The sequence below is a fragment of the Pongo abelii genome, chromosome 2 (assembly GCF_028885655.2).
Source record: "Pongo abelii isolate AG06213 chromosome 2, NHGRI_mPonAbe1-v2.0_pri, whole genome shotgun sequence".
NCBI lineage: Eukaryota > Metazoa > Chordata > Mammalia > Primates > Hominidae > Pongo > Pongo abelii.
The window spans coordinates 97734651-97751377 of record NC_085928.1 but is presented as its reverse complement, the minus strand read 5'-3'; the positions used below and the strand labels follow the sequence as shown (position 1 = coordinate 97751377).

Here is a 16727-nt window from a genome sequence, read left to right as displayed (position 1 = left end):
CATCTCAAGAGGTTAGAGAAAGAACAGCAAAATTTAAGTCCAAGGTAGGTCAGAGTGGATATTAGTAAAACTGGAAATACGTACAATAGAATTAACAAAGCCAAAAGTTAATTGTTTGAAAAGTTATTTAAATTGATAAACCCCTCATAAAATTGAGATGAATTAAAAAGGAGATATTACCAGAGAATATGACATTAGAAAGAGAAGGGGATTTTCTGAATAACTTCACCAATAAGTTAGAGAATTTGGGCTTAAAAATGAGCAAATTATTAGAAAAACATAGATTACTAAAATTGACACAAGAAGCAGTAAATCAGAATGGTACTATCTTTATTAATGAAATTGAGCTCATTACTAAAAACCCAACAAAATAAACTCCAGAACCAAATGTGTTTACTGGTGAATTCTTCCCAACAATTAAGGTAGAAGTGAAAACCTTTTAGGTTGTTTATGAGGGTAGTAAACCTGATATGCAAAACTAACATTTTTAAATACCAAAACCCGACAGGAAATAAAAGAAAGAAAAATAAATACAAGAAAGAATAATAAATCATGATGAGTTGGGTCTATTCAATGAATGAAAGCAAGCTAGGTTTAACATTCACAAATCAATGATAGTCATCATATTTATAAAAATAATAGGTAAATTTAATAAAGGTGGCTAGACACAAGAATTAATGTACCAATGTCATTAGCACAACATTGAAAGGATGATCTGTTAAAAAATTGATGAATGACCTAATCAGAAGTTCTGTTCTTGGAAGGTTAAAGTTAAGATTATAAAATAGAGGGAGAAAATGTTTGCAAATTAATCCTTGATAAAAGGACTTACATCCAGCACATATTTTTAAAAACTAAACATTCACTAATTAGACAACCCAATTTTTTTAACTGGCAGAATTTTAATAGACATGGCTCCAAAGAGGATATATGGCAAATACATGAGAAACGGATTTTTAGCCATTTGTTAAACCTCTATGGGCCTTCTGGTTCCAGAGGGATTTTAAATAATTTTTAAGTTCAAAGTAATTTTGTTTTTTAAAAAGTGATTTCAGCTCTGTGTTTTGCTGCTGTTCCTCCTGTAAGGTAATGGTCTTTGTAATCCAGTGTCGCGACGTCCCTACCACCCAAATGAATACCTTTTTCTGCATGGCCAGTAGACAAGGTAGGCAGGTGGATGTTGTCATCTTAACTGGGGAATCATGAACTGGCAAGAAGGGCTGTTCTGGCCCATGGCAAAGTCAACACTGAGTGTTCTTTCCCAAAGCTGCATTTTTATAAGACTGCTTTAAGGGGAGAATTACATGAAATGGAAACAGGCATCTGTAGTGGACCATTTGAAAAGCCCTTTATTTTCAGTTCTGACTTACCAGCTGCCATTTGTACAGCATTTGAATCAGGAGTGAGACTAAGATTTCCTAACAGAATAATCTGAAGACTAAAAGAATTACATTAGGACTCTGTAACATCAGGAACTATTTTAGGGGAAGGTTGTAATGGGTTTCCTTTGAGTTTTTACACAAGGCTGCCATGTGAGAATAGGCCATGTGCAGTGGCTTTTTGGGAGATCAAGGCAGGTGGATTTCTTGAGTCCAGGAGTTCAAGGCCAGCCTCGGCAACAACATGATAAAATCCTGTCTCTACAAAAAAATAAAAATAGCCAGGTGTGGTGGCGTGCATCTGTAGTCCCAGATGGGAATCTGAGGCAGGAGGATCACTTGAGCCTGGGAGGTTGAGGCAGCAGTGAGCCGTGATTGTGCACTCCAGCCTGGGTGACAGTGAGACCCTGCCTAAAAAAAAAACAAAAAAAAGAGAATAGGCTCAAAACACGTTTAGGAAACCAGTTTTTATGTAGGGGAAGTCTCAGGTCAATAATAGGGAGATACAGTGAAAAAGTCAGTTAGCCTGGGAAAAGAGGCTTCTTTCTTTAACTGTATGGAGGATTTAGTGAGAGAGAATGCTAGAAGAAGGTCAAAACACTTGTTACAGTGTGTCTGGTGTTATACACAAATATGCCTTACTCACCTTCAACTAAATGCATGCAGTAAACCAAAAGGAATGCAGTTCTACCTACTACCTCTCCCCATCTCCCACTCCCATGTTTTTCATTCTTCTAACTGAATGCACATTGGGAGAGACTTGTGAAAAAGAATGTAAGAATAATTTAAAGGCTTTCCCAGTCTACGACAGAAATGAAATGCAGTTAAGTGGTAGTAGCTTTGTAAGACATCCTTGAGTAAGAAATTAAAGACTAAACTGAGAGATCTGATTGTTCAGTTATCTTAGGGTTATAAATATATATAAAACATTTTGAGTGTTCAAGGAATTTTTAAGGGTAATTTTCACTTTTATCTAATCCCTGAATAATTTGCAGTGCCACTACACTAAAATATGGAATCAGATCTGGTTACATCAAACTTAAACAAATATACAGCATTCTAAGACTATTGAGTTACCTTGTTGAAAATTTTCTTTAGGGAGTTCAAAGGGTCCATTTGCAATTTGGGAGTATCCACTCTTTTAGCTTCCCTGGGTCACACTGCAAGAAGAAAAACGGTCTTGGGCAACAGAGGAAATAAACTAACACTGTGATAGCTGATAAACTTAAAAAAAAATTGCAAAACAGTTTCATAATGTTTTAAGGAAGTTTACAAATTTGTGTTGGGCCACGTTCAAAGCTGTCTTGGGCCACAGGTTGGACAATGCTCGTTTTTGTTTTTCCATTTTGACCTCTAAAACATTTCTTGAGGTATAAAAATTGTTAAATCTTTTACCTAAAGACAATGTTCCTTTTGAAGTGATTGTTTTAGACTTAAATAAGTTGGATGCTTTTTAATCTGTTCAGACTGTAGGAGGACCTGAGATAGAAGGATCTTTACTTTTTGTATAAATATTTCTTCTGATCAAAGCAGTGAGTTGTAAACTATGAGCTTTGTGACCTTTTCTGGTAAAAACAAGGGAAGAAAGTAACATTGTGAGGTATATCATCATTGTAGGATTCTGTCAAACCATTTTTCTTAATTATGTCTTGTAGTTATTTCATGTAATGAAATGTTTTGTTGTTTGCCTGTTGCATTTCAGAACAATTTGAGTAGAATATATTTTTTTCCTTTTTTAAAAGAGTATCCTAAACTCATCAATTAAAGTGGCAGCAAACTTTTATGCTACTGTTTTCATTTTTTACTTTTTCCTTAAGATTCAAAGACTTGTTCTGGACACAGTATATTTTTGTTATTGAAACATCATAGGCTGTGATGGAGCTGCAGTAGCAGAAACCTAGAAGACAGAGGTTCTCCTAGAGAGAGACATGATTCAATAGGGAAAGTCTCTTGCTCTCACACATCTTTCTATATTCTCCTTGTTCTTGGTCCAAAGACAATATTTGTTGTATTCCAAAGCCAAATGTAAAACAATATTCATCTGTTTTAAATTGTTAATAACTCTTTCAGCCTCTAAAAGAGAAAGAATTTTGAAAAACAATTTTTTTGAGACAGGGTCTCACTCTGTTGCCCATGCTGGAGTGCAGTGGCATGATTTCAGCTCACTACAACCTCCACCTCCCGGGTTCAAGTGATTTGTGTCTTAGCCTCTCAAGTAGCTGGGATTACAGACATGCACCACCACACCTGGCTAATTTTTTTTTTTTTTTTTTTTTTTTTTAGTAGAGATGAGATTTTGCCATGTCGGCCAGGCTGGCCTTGAACTCCTGGGCTCAAGTGATCTGCCCATGTCAGCCTCCCAACATGCTGGGATTATAGTCATGAGCTGCTGTATCCAGCTGAATTTTGGAAGTCTTTTAATTGTTTTGGAGAAAGAATTTTCTGTTTTTCATTAGAAAATTCCCTTCCCTTACACTTAGATATCTTATTATATCTCTCTGCTCTAGTACATTTAAAATATGATTCTGAGTATCAGAATATATCTGCTTAATTCTTTGAATTCAAATTCGTTTGAAGTTATTGCTCCTCTTACAGTCAGTGCCTCACTGGATTAAATCTGTATGTTACTTTGGCAAGATTTGTACATATTAAGTGATTAGAAAAAGAGAACTGAACTTTAGATGGCTTTTATGACTGTTGTTTAGGAAACAGTACTGCTGGAGCACGCTTTCAGTGCTGTGAAACAAGAACTGCAGAGAAAATGGATTGAAGAGTTGAATAAGCAAATAGAAGATGACCGTCAAAGAAAAATAGAGGAAAAAATTATATATTCAAAGGTAACTTATGAGGTTTTATGGCTATAAAAGAAAAAATAAAATCAAAGTCTTTAATCAATTAAAACTAGAAGTATTCTGAAACTTGACAAGACCAGAATATTCCATTTATTCCACATTTGCCCATGTGAACCTGTTTCATTGAATGCATTATGTGATGTTGCATAGCTTCTTACAACTTTTTAGAAATTTTCTAATTCTTTGAATTTCTCAAATTTTCGAAGCTAGTTATCTATATGTATAAAGACTCTAAACAGTACAGTCTTGTTAATTTTTATGATGCTTATTCTGCTCTAAGGTGACTTTTAGAAATCATCTTTGGTTGTCATTTAGAATTATATATGAGAATAATTGGAAAAATTCTTAGCCAATTCTTATTTGTCATCATTAGGGTGAGGAACATGACAGATGGGCAATGCACTTTGATTCATTAAAGAGTTATCCTGGTTCTCAATCTCAGCTGTCCTCTCGGTCAACACACAAACAACCTGAGTACTTCTGTGTCTCTCCTGACACTCAGGAGCTGGCTGATGTCAGCAGTGTTTGTACACCTACAACTGGAAGCCAGGTTGAACCTTCAGAGGAGGAGCATATAGCAAAACCTATTAAGGATGTGGTTATGGCAAACAGTAAGAAAACAAAGTAAGTTCATGCTTATGTATTTATTGATTTTTAAGAAAGTCTGCGTGCTTTAGTAAGACTGTTGTTATGTCTAATTGGTTTCAGGTTTGGTATTTGTCTTTGAAATAGAAATAATTAGTAGATTTATCCCAAACAAAAATGATTTAGCTTGTTGAATCTACCTTTTTGAGGTTTTGAATAGCTAATGTATGTATCTTGCCAGCTTTCTCCGTTCTATGACTGCTCTCTTGGACCCAGCTCAGATTGAGGAACGAGACAGACGACGACAAAAACAATTAGAGCATCAGGTATTGCATTGTTAAACATTGTTCTTTATCTTAATAAGTAACAGTCATGGTGAACATATACCTAAGTAAATGGAAATTTAAATTCTGATGTAAACTTTACAGCATAGGTCCTGTCCAGTTGTGTCACGAATCCATTCCCTACCACAACTGGCATTGTAATATTAGAATTATGCTTATAACATACTACAGCCACCTGCCTTCCAGTAGAGAAGGTCTTTAATATATTAAGTTGTATATGTGAATTTGTATTGTCTTAGGTTAGTACTGTTTTTTTTTTTTTTAATCAATTTATTTCTCCTGAGTTCTGTTTAAGATGAGAATTCATTCTTTGAATAGGGATTGAACTAGAATTATGACTAAGAAATCTAATGCATAGTGGCTAAGCACAGTGGCTCACACCTATAATCCCAGCACTTTGGGAGGCTAAGTGGGCAGATCACGAGGTCAGGAGATCAAAACCATCCTGTGAATGGTGAAACCCCATCTCTACTAAAAATACAAAAAATTAGCCGGGCGTGGTGGCAGGCGCCTGTAGTCCCAGCTACTCGGGAGGCTGAGGCGGGAGAATGGCATGAACCTGGGAGGCGGAGCTTGCAGTGAGCTGAGACTGTGCTACTGCACTCCAGCTTGGGCGACAGAGTGAGACTCCATCTCAAAAAAAAAAAAGAAATTCATAATATAAGAAAGGAGGCTAAAATTAAAATTAAAACTTCCTGTCCTGGTTTTAGCCTAATGCTAAAGGGACTTTAATATCTGCATAATTCTTTAAATCCTTTGATACATGAATTTGGCATCATTAATGTTACACTTAGTGAGCAGACATTTGCAGAGCATCTGCTACTTACCAGGCACTATGCTAAGAACTGAGATTATTTCTTCAGTTTTTTTAATATCATTTCCTCCAGTAGCCCTCCTAGGGTTGAAGAAAAGGCATGTAGAACTTGACAGTACAAATGGGAGATGGGAGAAGTGCATTGGAAATTTGACATTTCCACTTCACTTATATAAATAATACTTTCAATATGCTGATAAAACTTATTTCTACAGTCACCAAACAAATGCTTCATGGATTTTAAAAAGTGATATATAATGTTTTATATATTTATAGGATACATATGATATTTTGTTATATATGTAGAATGTAATGATTCAGCCAGAGTATTCTGGTATCTATCACCTTGAGTATTTATCATTTCTGTGTTGGGAACATTTCAAGTTTACTAGCCAATTTGAAATATATAATACACTGTTGCTGACCATAGTCACCTTACTATTGCTATCAAACATTAGAACTTATTCCTTTCATCTAACCATATGTTTGTACCCATTAACCTACCTCTCTTGATCACTAACACCCGCACACACACCCTTCCCAGCCTTTGATACCTATCATTCCATTCTTTAGCTCCTTGAGACCTACTTTTTTAGCTCCCACATATGAGTGGGAACATGTGATGTTTATCTTTATATACCTGGCTTATTTCACTTAACATAAGGACCTCCAGTCCCATCTGTGTTGCTGTAAATGACAAGATTCTATTATTTCTTTATGGCCAAATAGTATCCCATTGTGTATATACCACATTTTCTTTATCTATTTGTTCATTGATGGACACTTAGATTGTAAATAGTGCTACAATTAGCACAAGAGTGCAGGTTTCCTTTTGATATACAGATTTCATGTTCTTTTGATAAATATCCAGTACTGGGAATGCTGGATCATATGGTAGTTCCATTTTTAGTTTTTTGAGACGTCTCCGTACTGTTTTCCATAGTGGCTGTATTTATTTACATTCCCACTAACAATGTATAAGGATTCCCTTTTCTCCACTTCCTTGGCAGCGTCTGTTAGTTTTTGTCTTTTGGTTTGTTTGTTTGCTTGTTTTTGAGACAGGGTCTTGCTCTGCTGCCCAGTCTGGTATGCAGTGGCATGATCATGGCTCACTGTAGCCTCATACCCCTGGGCTCAAGCAGTCCTGCTGCCCGAGCCTCCCAGTAGCTGATACTACAAGCATGCGCCACCATGTCAGGCTAATGTTAATTTTTTTATTTTATAGAGACACAGTCTCACTATATTGACCAGACTGGTTTCGAGCTCCTTGCTTCAAACAGTCCTCCAACCTCAGCCTCCCAGAGTGCTGGGATTACAGGCATGAGCCACCGGGCCCAGCATTTTTGTCTTTTTAGTAATAGCCATTCTAACTGAGGCGATATGATATCTCATTATGGGTTTGATTTGCATTTCTGTGATTAGTAATGTTGAGCATTTTTTCATATACCTGTTTGCCATTTATATGTCTTCTTTAGAAAAATGTTTATTAATGTTCTTTGCCCACTTTTTAATGGAATTATTTGGATTTTGGTGTGTGTGTGTGTTTAGTTTGAGTTTCTTATGTATTCTGGATAGTAGCCCCTTGTTGGATGAATAGTTTGCAGATATTCAAACTACTGAATATGCAAGCTGTTGAATATTCAAACTACTGAATATTCAAACTGGGGGACAGACTGTCTGTTTCACTCTGGTTATTGTTTCCTTTCCCGTGCAGAAGATTTTTAATTCAATGTAGCCCTGTTTGTCTGTTTTTGGTCCCTGTGTTTTTGAGGTCTCGACCATAAACTCTATACAAGTGTCTTGAAGTGTTTTCTGTATGTTTTCTTCTAGTAGGTTTACATTTTTGGGTCATACATTTAACTATTTAATCCATCTTGAATTTTTTTTTTTTTTTTTTTGAAGTGGAGTCTCACACTGTCACCCTGGAATGCAGTGACATGATCAGCTCACTGCAGCCTCCACCTCCCGGGTTCAAGCGATTCTCCCCGCTCAGCCTCCTGAGTAGCTGGGATTATGGGTGCATGCCACTACACCTGGCTAATTTTTTTTTTTTTTTTTTTTTTAGTACAAATGGGGTTTCACCATGTTGGCCAGGCTGGTCTTGAACTCCTGACCTTAAATGATCCACCTGCCTTGCCCTCCCAAAGTGCTAGGATTACAGGCATTAGCCACCACACCAGCCCTTGAATTGTTTTTTGAATATGGTGAGAGATGGGGCTCTGGTTTCATTCCTCTGCATATAGATATCCAATTTTCCCAGCATTATTTATTGAAGAGTGTGTGCTTTCCCCAACTATGTTCTTGACACTTTTGTTGAAAATCAGTTGGCTGTAAATACATGGATTTATTTCTGGATTCTCTTTTCTGTTCCATTGATCTATATGTCTGTTTTTATACCAATACCATGCTGTTGTGGTTCCTATAGTCTTGTAATGTATTTTGAAGTCAGGTAGTGTGATGCCTTCAGCTTTGTTCTTTTGATCCACCTTGATTTGGTTATTACGGCTCTTTTTTGGTTTCATAGAAATTTTAGAATTGTTTCTACTTCTGTGAAAAATGAAGGTGGTATTTTGATAAAGATAGCATTGAATTTGTAGATTGCCTTGGGCATAATTCTTCTGATCCATGAACATGGGATGTCTTGTCATTTGTTTGTATCCTCTTTAGTTTCTTTCATCTGTTTTGTAGTTTTTTGTGTAGAAATGTGTAACCCCCTTGGTTAAATTTATTCCTAGATATTTTATTGTTTTGCAGCTATTGTAGGTGGGATTGTCTTCTTTATTTATTTCTCAGCTAGTATATAGAAATGCTACTGATTTTTGTATGTTGATTTTGTATTCTGCAACTTTACTGAATTTATTGATCAGATGTGAGTATTTTTGTGGAGTCTAGATTTTGTTTTGGGGTTTGTTTTTTTTTTTTTTGAGACAGAGCCTCCCTCTTTGCCTAGGCTAGAGTGCAGTGGCGCGATCTCAGCCCACTGCAACCTCCGCCTCACAGGTTCAAGCGATTCTCCTGCCTCAGCCTTCCAAGTAGCTGGGACTGCAGGCGTGTGCCACCGCACCTTGTAATTTTTTTATTTTTTTAGTAGAGATGGGGTTTCGCAATGTTGGCCAGGCTGGTCTCGAACTCCTAACCTCAGGTGATCCACCCGCCTTGGCCTCCCAAAGTGCTGGGATTTCAGGCATGAGCCACTGTGCCAGTGCAGTCTAGGGTTTTTAAGATATAAGATGATAACATCAGCAAAGGGGACATTTTGATTTTAGTTTGTTTTGGTTGGTTTGTTTGTTTGTTTTGAGACAGCTCTGTCACCTAGGCTGGACTTCAGTGGCACAATGTTGGCTCACTACAACCTCCACCTTCTGGGTTCAAGCAATTCCCATGCCTCAGCCATCCAAGTAGCTGGAATTACAGGTGTGCGCCACCATGCCTGGGTAATTTTTGCATAGGGGACTTTTTATTTTATTTTATTTATTTTCTAATTTAGGTGCCTTTTATTTATCTTGCCTGGTTGCTCTGGCTAGGACTTCTGTTGCTGTGTTGAATAAGAATGGTGAAAGTGGGCATCCTTGTTTTGTTTTAGCTCTTAGGGGAAAGGCTTTCAGCTTTTCCCCATTAAGTATGACATTAGCTGTGGGTTTGTCATATATAGTCTTTATTATTTTAAGGTATATACCTTCTGTGCCTAGTTTGTTGAGAGTTTTTATTATTTAGTGATGTTGAATTTTGTGAAATGTTTTTTCTTGTCTATTGAGATGATCATATTGCTTTTGTCTTTCATTCTGTTGATGTGATGTATCACATTTATCGATTTGTGTATGTTGAATTCTGCCTGCATCCCTGGGATAAATCCCACTTAATTATTGGGTATTAGTTTTCTCATGTGCTGTTGGATTGAGTTTGCCAGTATTTTGTTGAGAATTTTGGATCTATGTTCATCAAAGATAGTGGCCTGTAATTTTCTTTGTTCTTTTTTGTTGTGTCCATCTCTGGCTTTGGTATCAGGGTAATGCTGGCCTCACAGAATGAGTTAGGGAAAATTCCCTCCTCATTGATTTTTTTGGAATAGTTTGAGAAGAATTGGTTAGTTCTTTGATAGTTTGGTAGAATTCATTAGTGAAGTTGTCTGGTCCTGGACTTTCCTTTGTTGGGAGACTTTTTTATTACCGATTCGGTCTCATTACTCATTATTGGTCTGTTCAGGTTTTCTATTTCTTCCTAATTCAATCTTGATAGCTTGTGTGTGTCCAGGAATTTATCCATTTCTTCTAGGTTTTCTAGTTTGTTTGTGTGTAGTTGTTCATAATAGCCTCTGATGATCTCTTGTATTTCTGTGGTATCAGTTGTAATTTCTCCTTTTTTATTTCTGATTTTATTTGGGTCTTCTCTCTTTGGTTCTTGGTTAGTCTATCAAGTAGCTTATTGGTTTTGTTTATCTTTAAAAAAATCTTTGTTTCTTTGATCCTTTGTATTGTGTTTTTTGTCTCTATTTTGTTTAATTCTGCTCTAGTGTTTGTTATTTCTTTCATTCTACTAATTTGGGGTTTGTTCTTTTCTAGTTCCTTTTAGGTACATCATTAGATTGCTTTTTGAAATGTTTCCACTTTTTTGATATAGGCACTTATTGCTAAAATTTCCCTCTTAGCACTGCTTTTGCTGTATCCCATAGGTTTTGGTATGTTGTGTTTAAATTTTCATTTTTTTTTCAAGAATTTTTTTTATTTTTTCCTTGACTGGATGCTTGTTCAGAAGCATGTGGTTTAATTTCTATTTATTTGTACAGTTGTCAGTGTTCCTCTCATTATTGATTACTGGTTTTGTTCCATTGTGGTTTGAGAAGATACTTGATATGAAGTCAGTTTTTTAAAGTTTGTTGAGATTTGTTTTGTGTCCTAACATATGATCTGTCCTGGAGAATAATCCTTGTGCTAATGAAAAGAATGTGTATTCCCTTAACTGTTGGATGAGATGTTCTGTGTCCATGTGTTCTCATGGTTCAACTCCCACTTATGAGTGAGAACGTGCAGCATTTGGTTTTCTGTTCTTGTGTTAGTTTGCTGAGAATTATGGTTTCCAGCTTCATCCATGTCCCTGCAAAGGACATGAACTCATCCTTTTTTATGGCTGCATAGTATTCCATGTTGTACATGTGCCACATTTTCTTTATCGAGTCTATCATTGATGGGCATTTGGGTTGGTTCCAAGTCTTTGCTGTAGTGCTGCAATAAACATACATGTGCACTTAACTTTATTTTTTATTTATTTATTTATTTTGAGACAGAGTCTTGCTCTGTCGCCAGGCTGGAGTGCAGTGGTGCAATCTCAGCTCACTGCGACCTCTGCCTCCCGGGTTCAAGTGATTCTCCTGCCCCACCCTCCCAAGTAGCTGGGATTATAGGCGCCCGCCACCATGCCTGGCTAATTTTTGTATTTTTAGTAGAGACAGGGTTTCACCATGTTGGCCAGGATGGTCTCAATCTCCTGACCTCATGATCCGCCCACCTCAGCCTCCCAAAGTGCTGGGATTACAGGCGTGAGCCACCGCGCCCGGCTGCATTTATCTTTATAGTAGAATGATTTATAATCATTATACCTAGTATATACCTAGTAATGGGATTGCTGGGTCGAATGGTAGTTCTGGTTCTAGATCCTTGAGGAATTGCCACACTGTCTTCCACAATGGTTGAACTAATTTACACTCCCACCAACAGTGTAAAAGCGTTCCTATTTCTCCACATCCTCTCCAGCATCTGTTGTTTCTTGACTTTTTAATGATCGCCATTCTAACTGGCATGAGATGGTATCTCATTGTGGTTTTGATTTGCATTTCTCTAATGACCAGTGATGAAGAGCTTTTCTCCATATGTTTGTTGGCTGCATAAATGTCTTCTTTTGAGGAGTGTCTGCTCATAGTCCTTTGCCTACTTTTTGATAGGGTTGTTTTTTTCTTGTAAATTTGTTTAGGTTCTTTGTAGATTTTGAATATTAGCCCTTTGTCAGATGGATAAATTGCAAAAATTTTCTCCCATTCTGTGGGTTGTCTGTTCACTCTGATGTGAGCTTTTGCTGTGCAGAAGCTCTTTAGTTTAATTAGATCACATTTGTCAATTTTGGCTTTTGTTGCCTTTGCTTTTGGTGTTTTAGTCATTTTGTCCATGCCTATGTCCTGAATGATATTGCCTAGGTTTTCTTCTAGGGTTTTTATGGTTTTAGGTCTTACGTTTAAGTCTTTATTCCATCTTGAGTTAATTTTTGTATAAGGTGTAAGGAAGGGGTCCAGTTTCAGTTTTATGCATATGGCTAGCCAGTTTTCCCAACACCATTTATGAAATAAGAAATCCTTTCCCCATTGCTTGTTTGTGTCAGGTTTGTCAAAGATCAGATGGTTGTAGATGTGTGGTGTTATTTCTGAGGCCTCTGTTCTGTTCCATTCGTCTATATATCTGTTTTGGTATCAGTACCATGCTGCTTTGGTTATTGTAACCTTGTAGTATAGTTTGAAGTGAGACAGCATGATGCCTCCAGCTTTGTTCTTTTTGGTTAGGATTGTGTTGGCTATTTGGGCTCTATTTTGATTCCATAAGAAATTTAAAGTAGTTTTTTCCAATTCTGTGAAGAAAGTCAATGGTAGCTTGATGGGGATAGCATTGAATCTATAAATTACTTTGGGCAGTATGGTCATTTTCACAATATTAATTCTTCCTATCCATGAGTATGGAGTGTTTTTCCATTTGTTTGTGTCTTCTTTAATTTCCTTGAGCAGTGGTTTGTAGTTCTTGAGGAGGTCCTTCACGTCCCTTGTAAGTTGTATTCCTAGTTATTTTATTCTCTTAGTAGCAGTTGTGAATGGGAGTTCGCTCATGATTTGGCTCTCTGTTTGTCTGTTATTGGTGTATAGGAATGCTTGTGATTTTTGCACATTGATTTTGTATCCTGAGACTTTGCTGAAGTTGCTTATCAGCTTGAGGAGATTTTGGGCTGAGACGATGGGGTTTTCTAAATATACAGTCATGTCATCTACAAACAGAGACAATTTGACTTCCTCTTTTCCTATTTGAATACCCTTTATTTCTTTCTCATGCCTGACTGCCTTGGCCAGAACTTCCAATACTATGTTGAATAGGAGTGGAGAGAGAGGGCATCATTGTCTTGTGCCATTTTTCAAAGGGAATGCTTCCAGTTTTTGTCTATTCAGTATGATATTGGCTGTGGGTTTGTCATAAGTAGCTCTTATTATTTTGAGATACATCCCATCAATACCTAGTTTATTGAGAGTTTTTAGTATGAAGGGGTGTTGAATTTTGTTGAAGGCCTTTTGTGCAACTATTGAGATAATCATGTGGTTTTTGTCATTGGTTCTGTTTATGTGAATAGATTACGTTTATTGATTTGCGTATGATGAACCAGCCTTGCATCGCAGATATGAAACCAACTTGATCGTGGTGGATAAGCTTTTTGATGTGCTGCTGGATTTGGTTTGACAGTATTTTGTTGAGGATTTTTGCATCAATGTGTTCATCAGGGATATTGGCCTGAAATTCTCTTTTTTTGTTGTTGTTGTGTCTCTGCCGGGTTTTGGTATCAGGATGATGTTGGTCTCATAAAATGAATTAGGGGGGATTCCCTCTATTTCTATTGATTGGAATAGTTTCAGAAGGAATGGTGCCATCTCCTCTTTGTACCTCTGGTAGAATTCTGCTGTGAATCCGTCTGGTCCTGGGCTTTTTTTGGTTGGTAGGCTATTAATTATTGCCTCAATTTCAGACCTGGTTATTGGTCTATTCAGGGATTTGTCTTCTTCCTGGTTTAGACTTGGGAGGGTGTATGTGTCCAGGAATTTATCTATTTCTTCTAGATTTTCTCGTTTATTTGTGTAGAGGTGTTTATAGTATTCTCTGATGGTAGTTTGTATTTCTGTGGGATCAGTGGTGATATCCCTTTTATCATTTTTTTTTTTTTCAGACGGAATGTTGCTCTGTCACCCAGGCTGGAGTGCAGTGGCGTGATCTCGGCTCACTGCAAGCTCTGCCGCCCAGGTTCACGCCATTCTCCTGCCTCAGCCTCCCGAGTAGCTGGGACTACAGGCACCCGCCATTGTGCCTAGCCAATTTTTTGTATTTTTTAGTAGAGACGGGGTTTCACCGTGTTAGCCAAGATGGTCTCAATCTCCCAACCTCGTGATCCACCCACCTCGGCCTCCCAAAGTACTGGGATTACAGGCGTGAGCCACGGCACCCAGCCCCCTTTATCATTTTTTATTGCGTCTATTTGATTCTTCTCTCTTTTCTTCTTATTAGTCTGGCTAGTGGTCTGTCTATTTTGTTGATCTTTTCAAAAAGCCAGCTCCTGGATTCATTGATTTTTTTTGAAGGGTTTCGTGTCTCTATCTCCTACAGTTCTGCTCTAATCTTAGTTATTTCTTGTCTTCTGGTAGCTTTTGAATTTGTTTGCTCTTGTTTCTCTAGTTCTTTTAGTTGTGATGTTAGGGTGTCGATTTTAGATCTTTCCTGCTTTCTCCTGTGGGCATTTAGTGCTATAAATTTCCCTGTAAACACTGCTTTAAATGTGTCCCAGAGATTTTGGTACGTTGTTTCTTTGTTCTCATTGGTTTCAAATAACATCTTTATTTCTGTCTTAATTTCGTTATTTACCCAGTAGTCATTCAGGAGCAGGTTGGTCATTTTCCACGTAGTTCAGCGGTTTTGAGTGAGTTTCTTAATCCTGAGGTCTAATTTGATTGCACTGTGGTCTGAGAGACTATGTTTTGATTTCTGGTTTTTTTTGCATTTGCTGAGGAGTGTTTTACTTCCAATTCTGTGGTCAATTTTAGAATAAGTGTGATTAAGTCCTCAGAAGAATGTATATTCTGTCGATTTGGGGTGGAGAGTTCTGTAGATGTCTATTAGGTCTGCTTGGTCCAGAGCTGAGTTCAAGTCCTGAATATCCTTGTTAATTTTCAGTCTCATTGATCTGTCTAATATTGACAGTGGGATGTTAAAAGTCTCCCATTATTATTGTGTGGGAGTCTAAGTCTCTTTGTAGGTCTCTAAGGACTTGCTTTATGAATCTGGGTGCTTCTGTATTGGGTACATATATATTTAGGATAGTTAGCTCTTCTTGTTGCATTGATCCCTTTACCATTATGTAATGCCCTTCTTTGTCTCTTTTGATCTTTGTTGGTTTAAAGTCTGTTTTATCAGAGACTAGGATTGCTTTTCTTTCTTTCCGTTTAATTGGTAAATGCTCCTTCATCCCTTTATTTTGAGCCTATATGTGTCTTTGCATGTGAGATGGGTCTTCTGAATACAGCACACTGTTGGGTCTTGATTCTTTATCCAGTTTGCCAGTCTGTGTCTTTTAATTGGGACATTTAGCCCATTTACATTTAAGGTTTATATTGTTATGTGTGAATTTGATCCTATTATTATGATGCTAGCTGGTTATTTTGCTCATTAGTTGATGCACTTTCTTCATAGTGTCTATGGTCTTTACAATTTGGTGTGTTTTTGCAGTGGGTGGTACCAGTTGTTCCTTTCCATGTTTAGTGCTTCCTTCAGGAGCTCTTGTAAGGCAGGCCTGGTGGTGACAAAGTCTCTCAGAATTTCCTTGGCTAGAAAGGATTTTATTTCTCACTTATGAAACTGAGTTTGGCTGGATATGAAATTCCAGGTTGAAAATTCTTTTTTTTTTTTTTAAGAATGTTGAATATTGGCCCCAACTCTCTTCTGGCTCGTAGGGTTTCTGCAGAGAGATCTGCTGTTAGTCTGATGGGCTTCCCTTTGTGGGTAAACTGACCTTTCTCTCTGGCTGCCCTTAACATTTTTTCCTCCATTTCAGTCTTGGTGAATCTGACGATTATGTGTCTTGGGGTTGCTCTTCTCCAGGAGTATCTTTGTGGTGTTGTTTGCATTTCCTGAATTTGAATGTTGGCCTGTCTTGCTAGGCTGGGGAAGTTCTCCTGGATAATATCCTGAAGAGTGTTTTCCAACTTGGTTCCATTCTCCCTGTCACTTTCAGGTACACCAATCAAACGTAGATTTGGTCATTTCACATACTGCCACATTTCTTGGAGGCTGTGTTCGTTCTTTTTCATTCTTTTTTTTTTTTTTTTTTTTAGAATTTTAGCAAATTTTATTAGTGAGTATAAGTGAAAAACTAAAAAGCAAAATAATAGCAAACCAACTCCGACAATGTATGAGAATGATAATACACCACAAATACCATTGCAGCAAATACAGAAAAAATATTGATAAACTTTTAACACCCACCCATGAAAGAAATTCTTAATAAAATAAGCATAAAAGGGAATATTTACTTTGAAAAAAGGTATTTCGAAAATATTACCATAAACATTATACTAAATGAGACAGTTAGAAATATTCCACTTAAAGAGAGAAATAAGATTAAAAATTTCATAGTTTTCTGGTTTATCTTTGTTTTTGTTTTACAAAAGTGTATCTGTATATTTTCCCTCTTTTTATGCACAAAAGGTAGCATTCAATTTATACTCTGTGCATTTTGTTTTTCTTACTTCACAATACATCCTGGAAATCATGTTACTTCATAGAGTTTTCTCACTCTTTTTTATAGCTTCATAATAACCTATTTTGTAGAAGTACCAAATGTGTGAGCATTTAGTTTGTTTCTAATATTTTACAAGTACAAATAATACTACACTGTATAGTCTTTATGTATTTTCATATTGTTGAAGCTATAACTTAAATGTAAATCCCTATAAGTGAAGTCAAAAGAT

General features: G+C 36.9%; 1 protein-coding gene across 20 annotated transcripts in view; it reads left to right on the top strand.

Annotated features, from left to right (window-relative positions):
* Positions 1 to 16727, top strand: part of CCDC66 (coiled-coil domain containing 66) — a 69108-nt gene that overhangs the window by 29043 nt on the left and 23338 nt on the right. For 10 of the 20 annotated variants that reach the window (XM_063721554.1, XM_024244030.3, XM_024244029.3 and 7 more), the window contains 3 exon segments: positions 4085 to 4216; positions 4605 to 4855; positions 5058 to 5142. In XM_063721554.1, the coding sequence (XP_063577624.1) occupies positions 4085 to 4216; positions 4605 to 4855; positions 5058 to 5142 (468 nt within the window). 20 annotated transcript variants of the gene reach the window in all.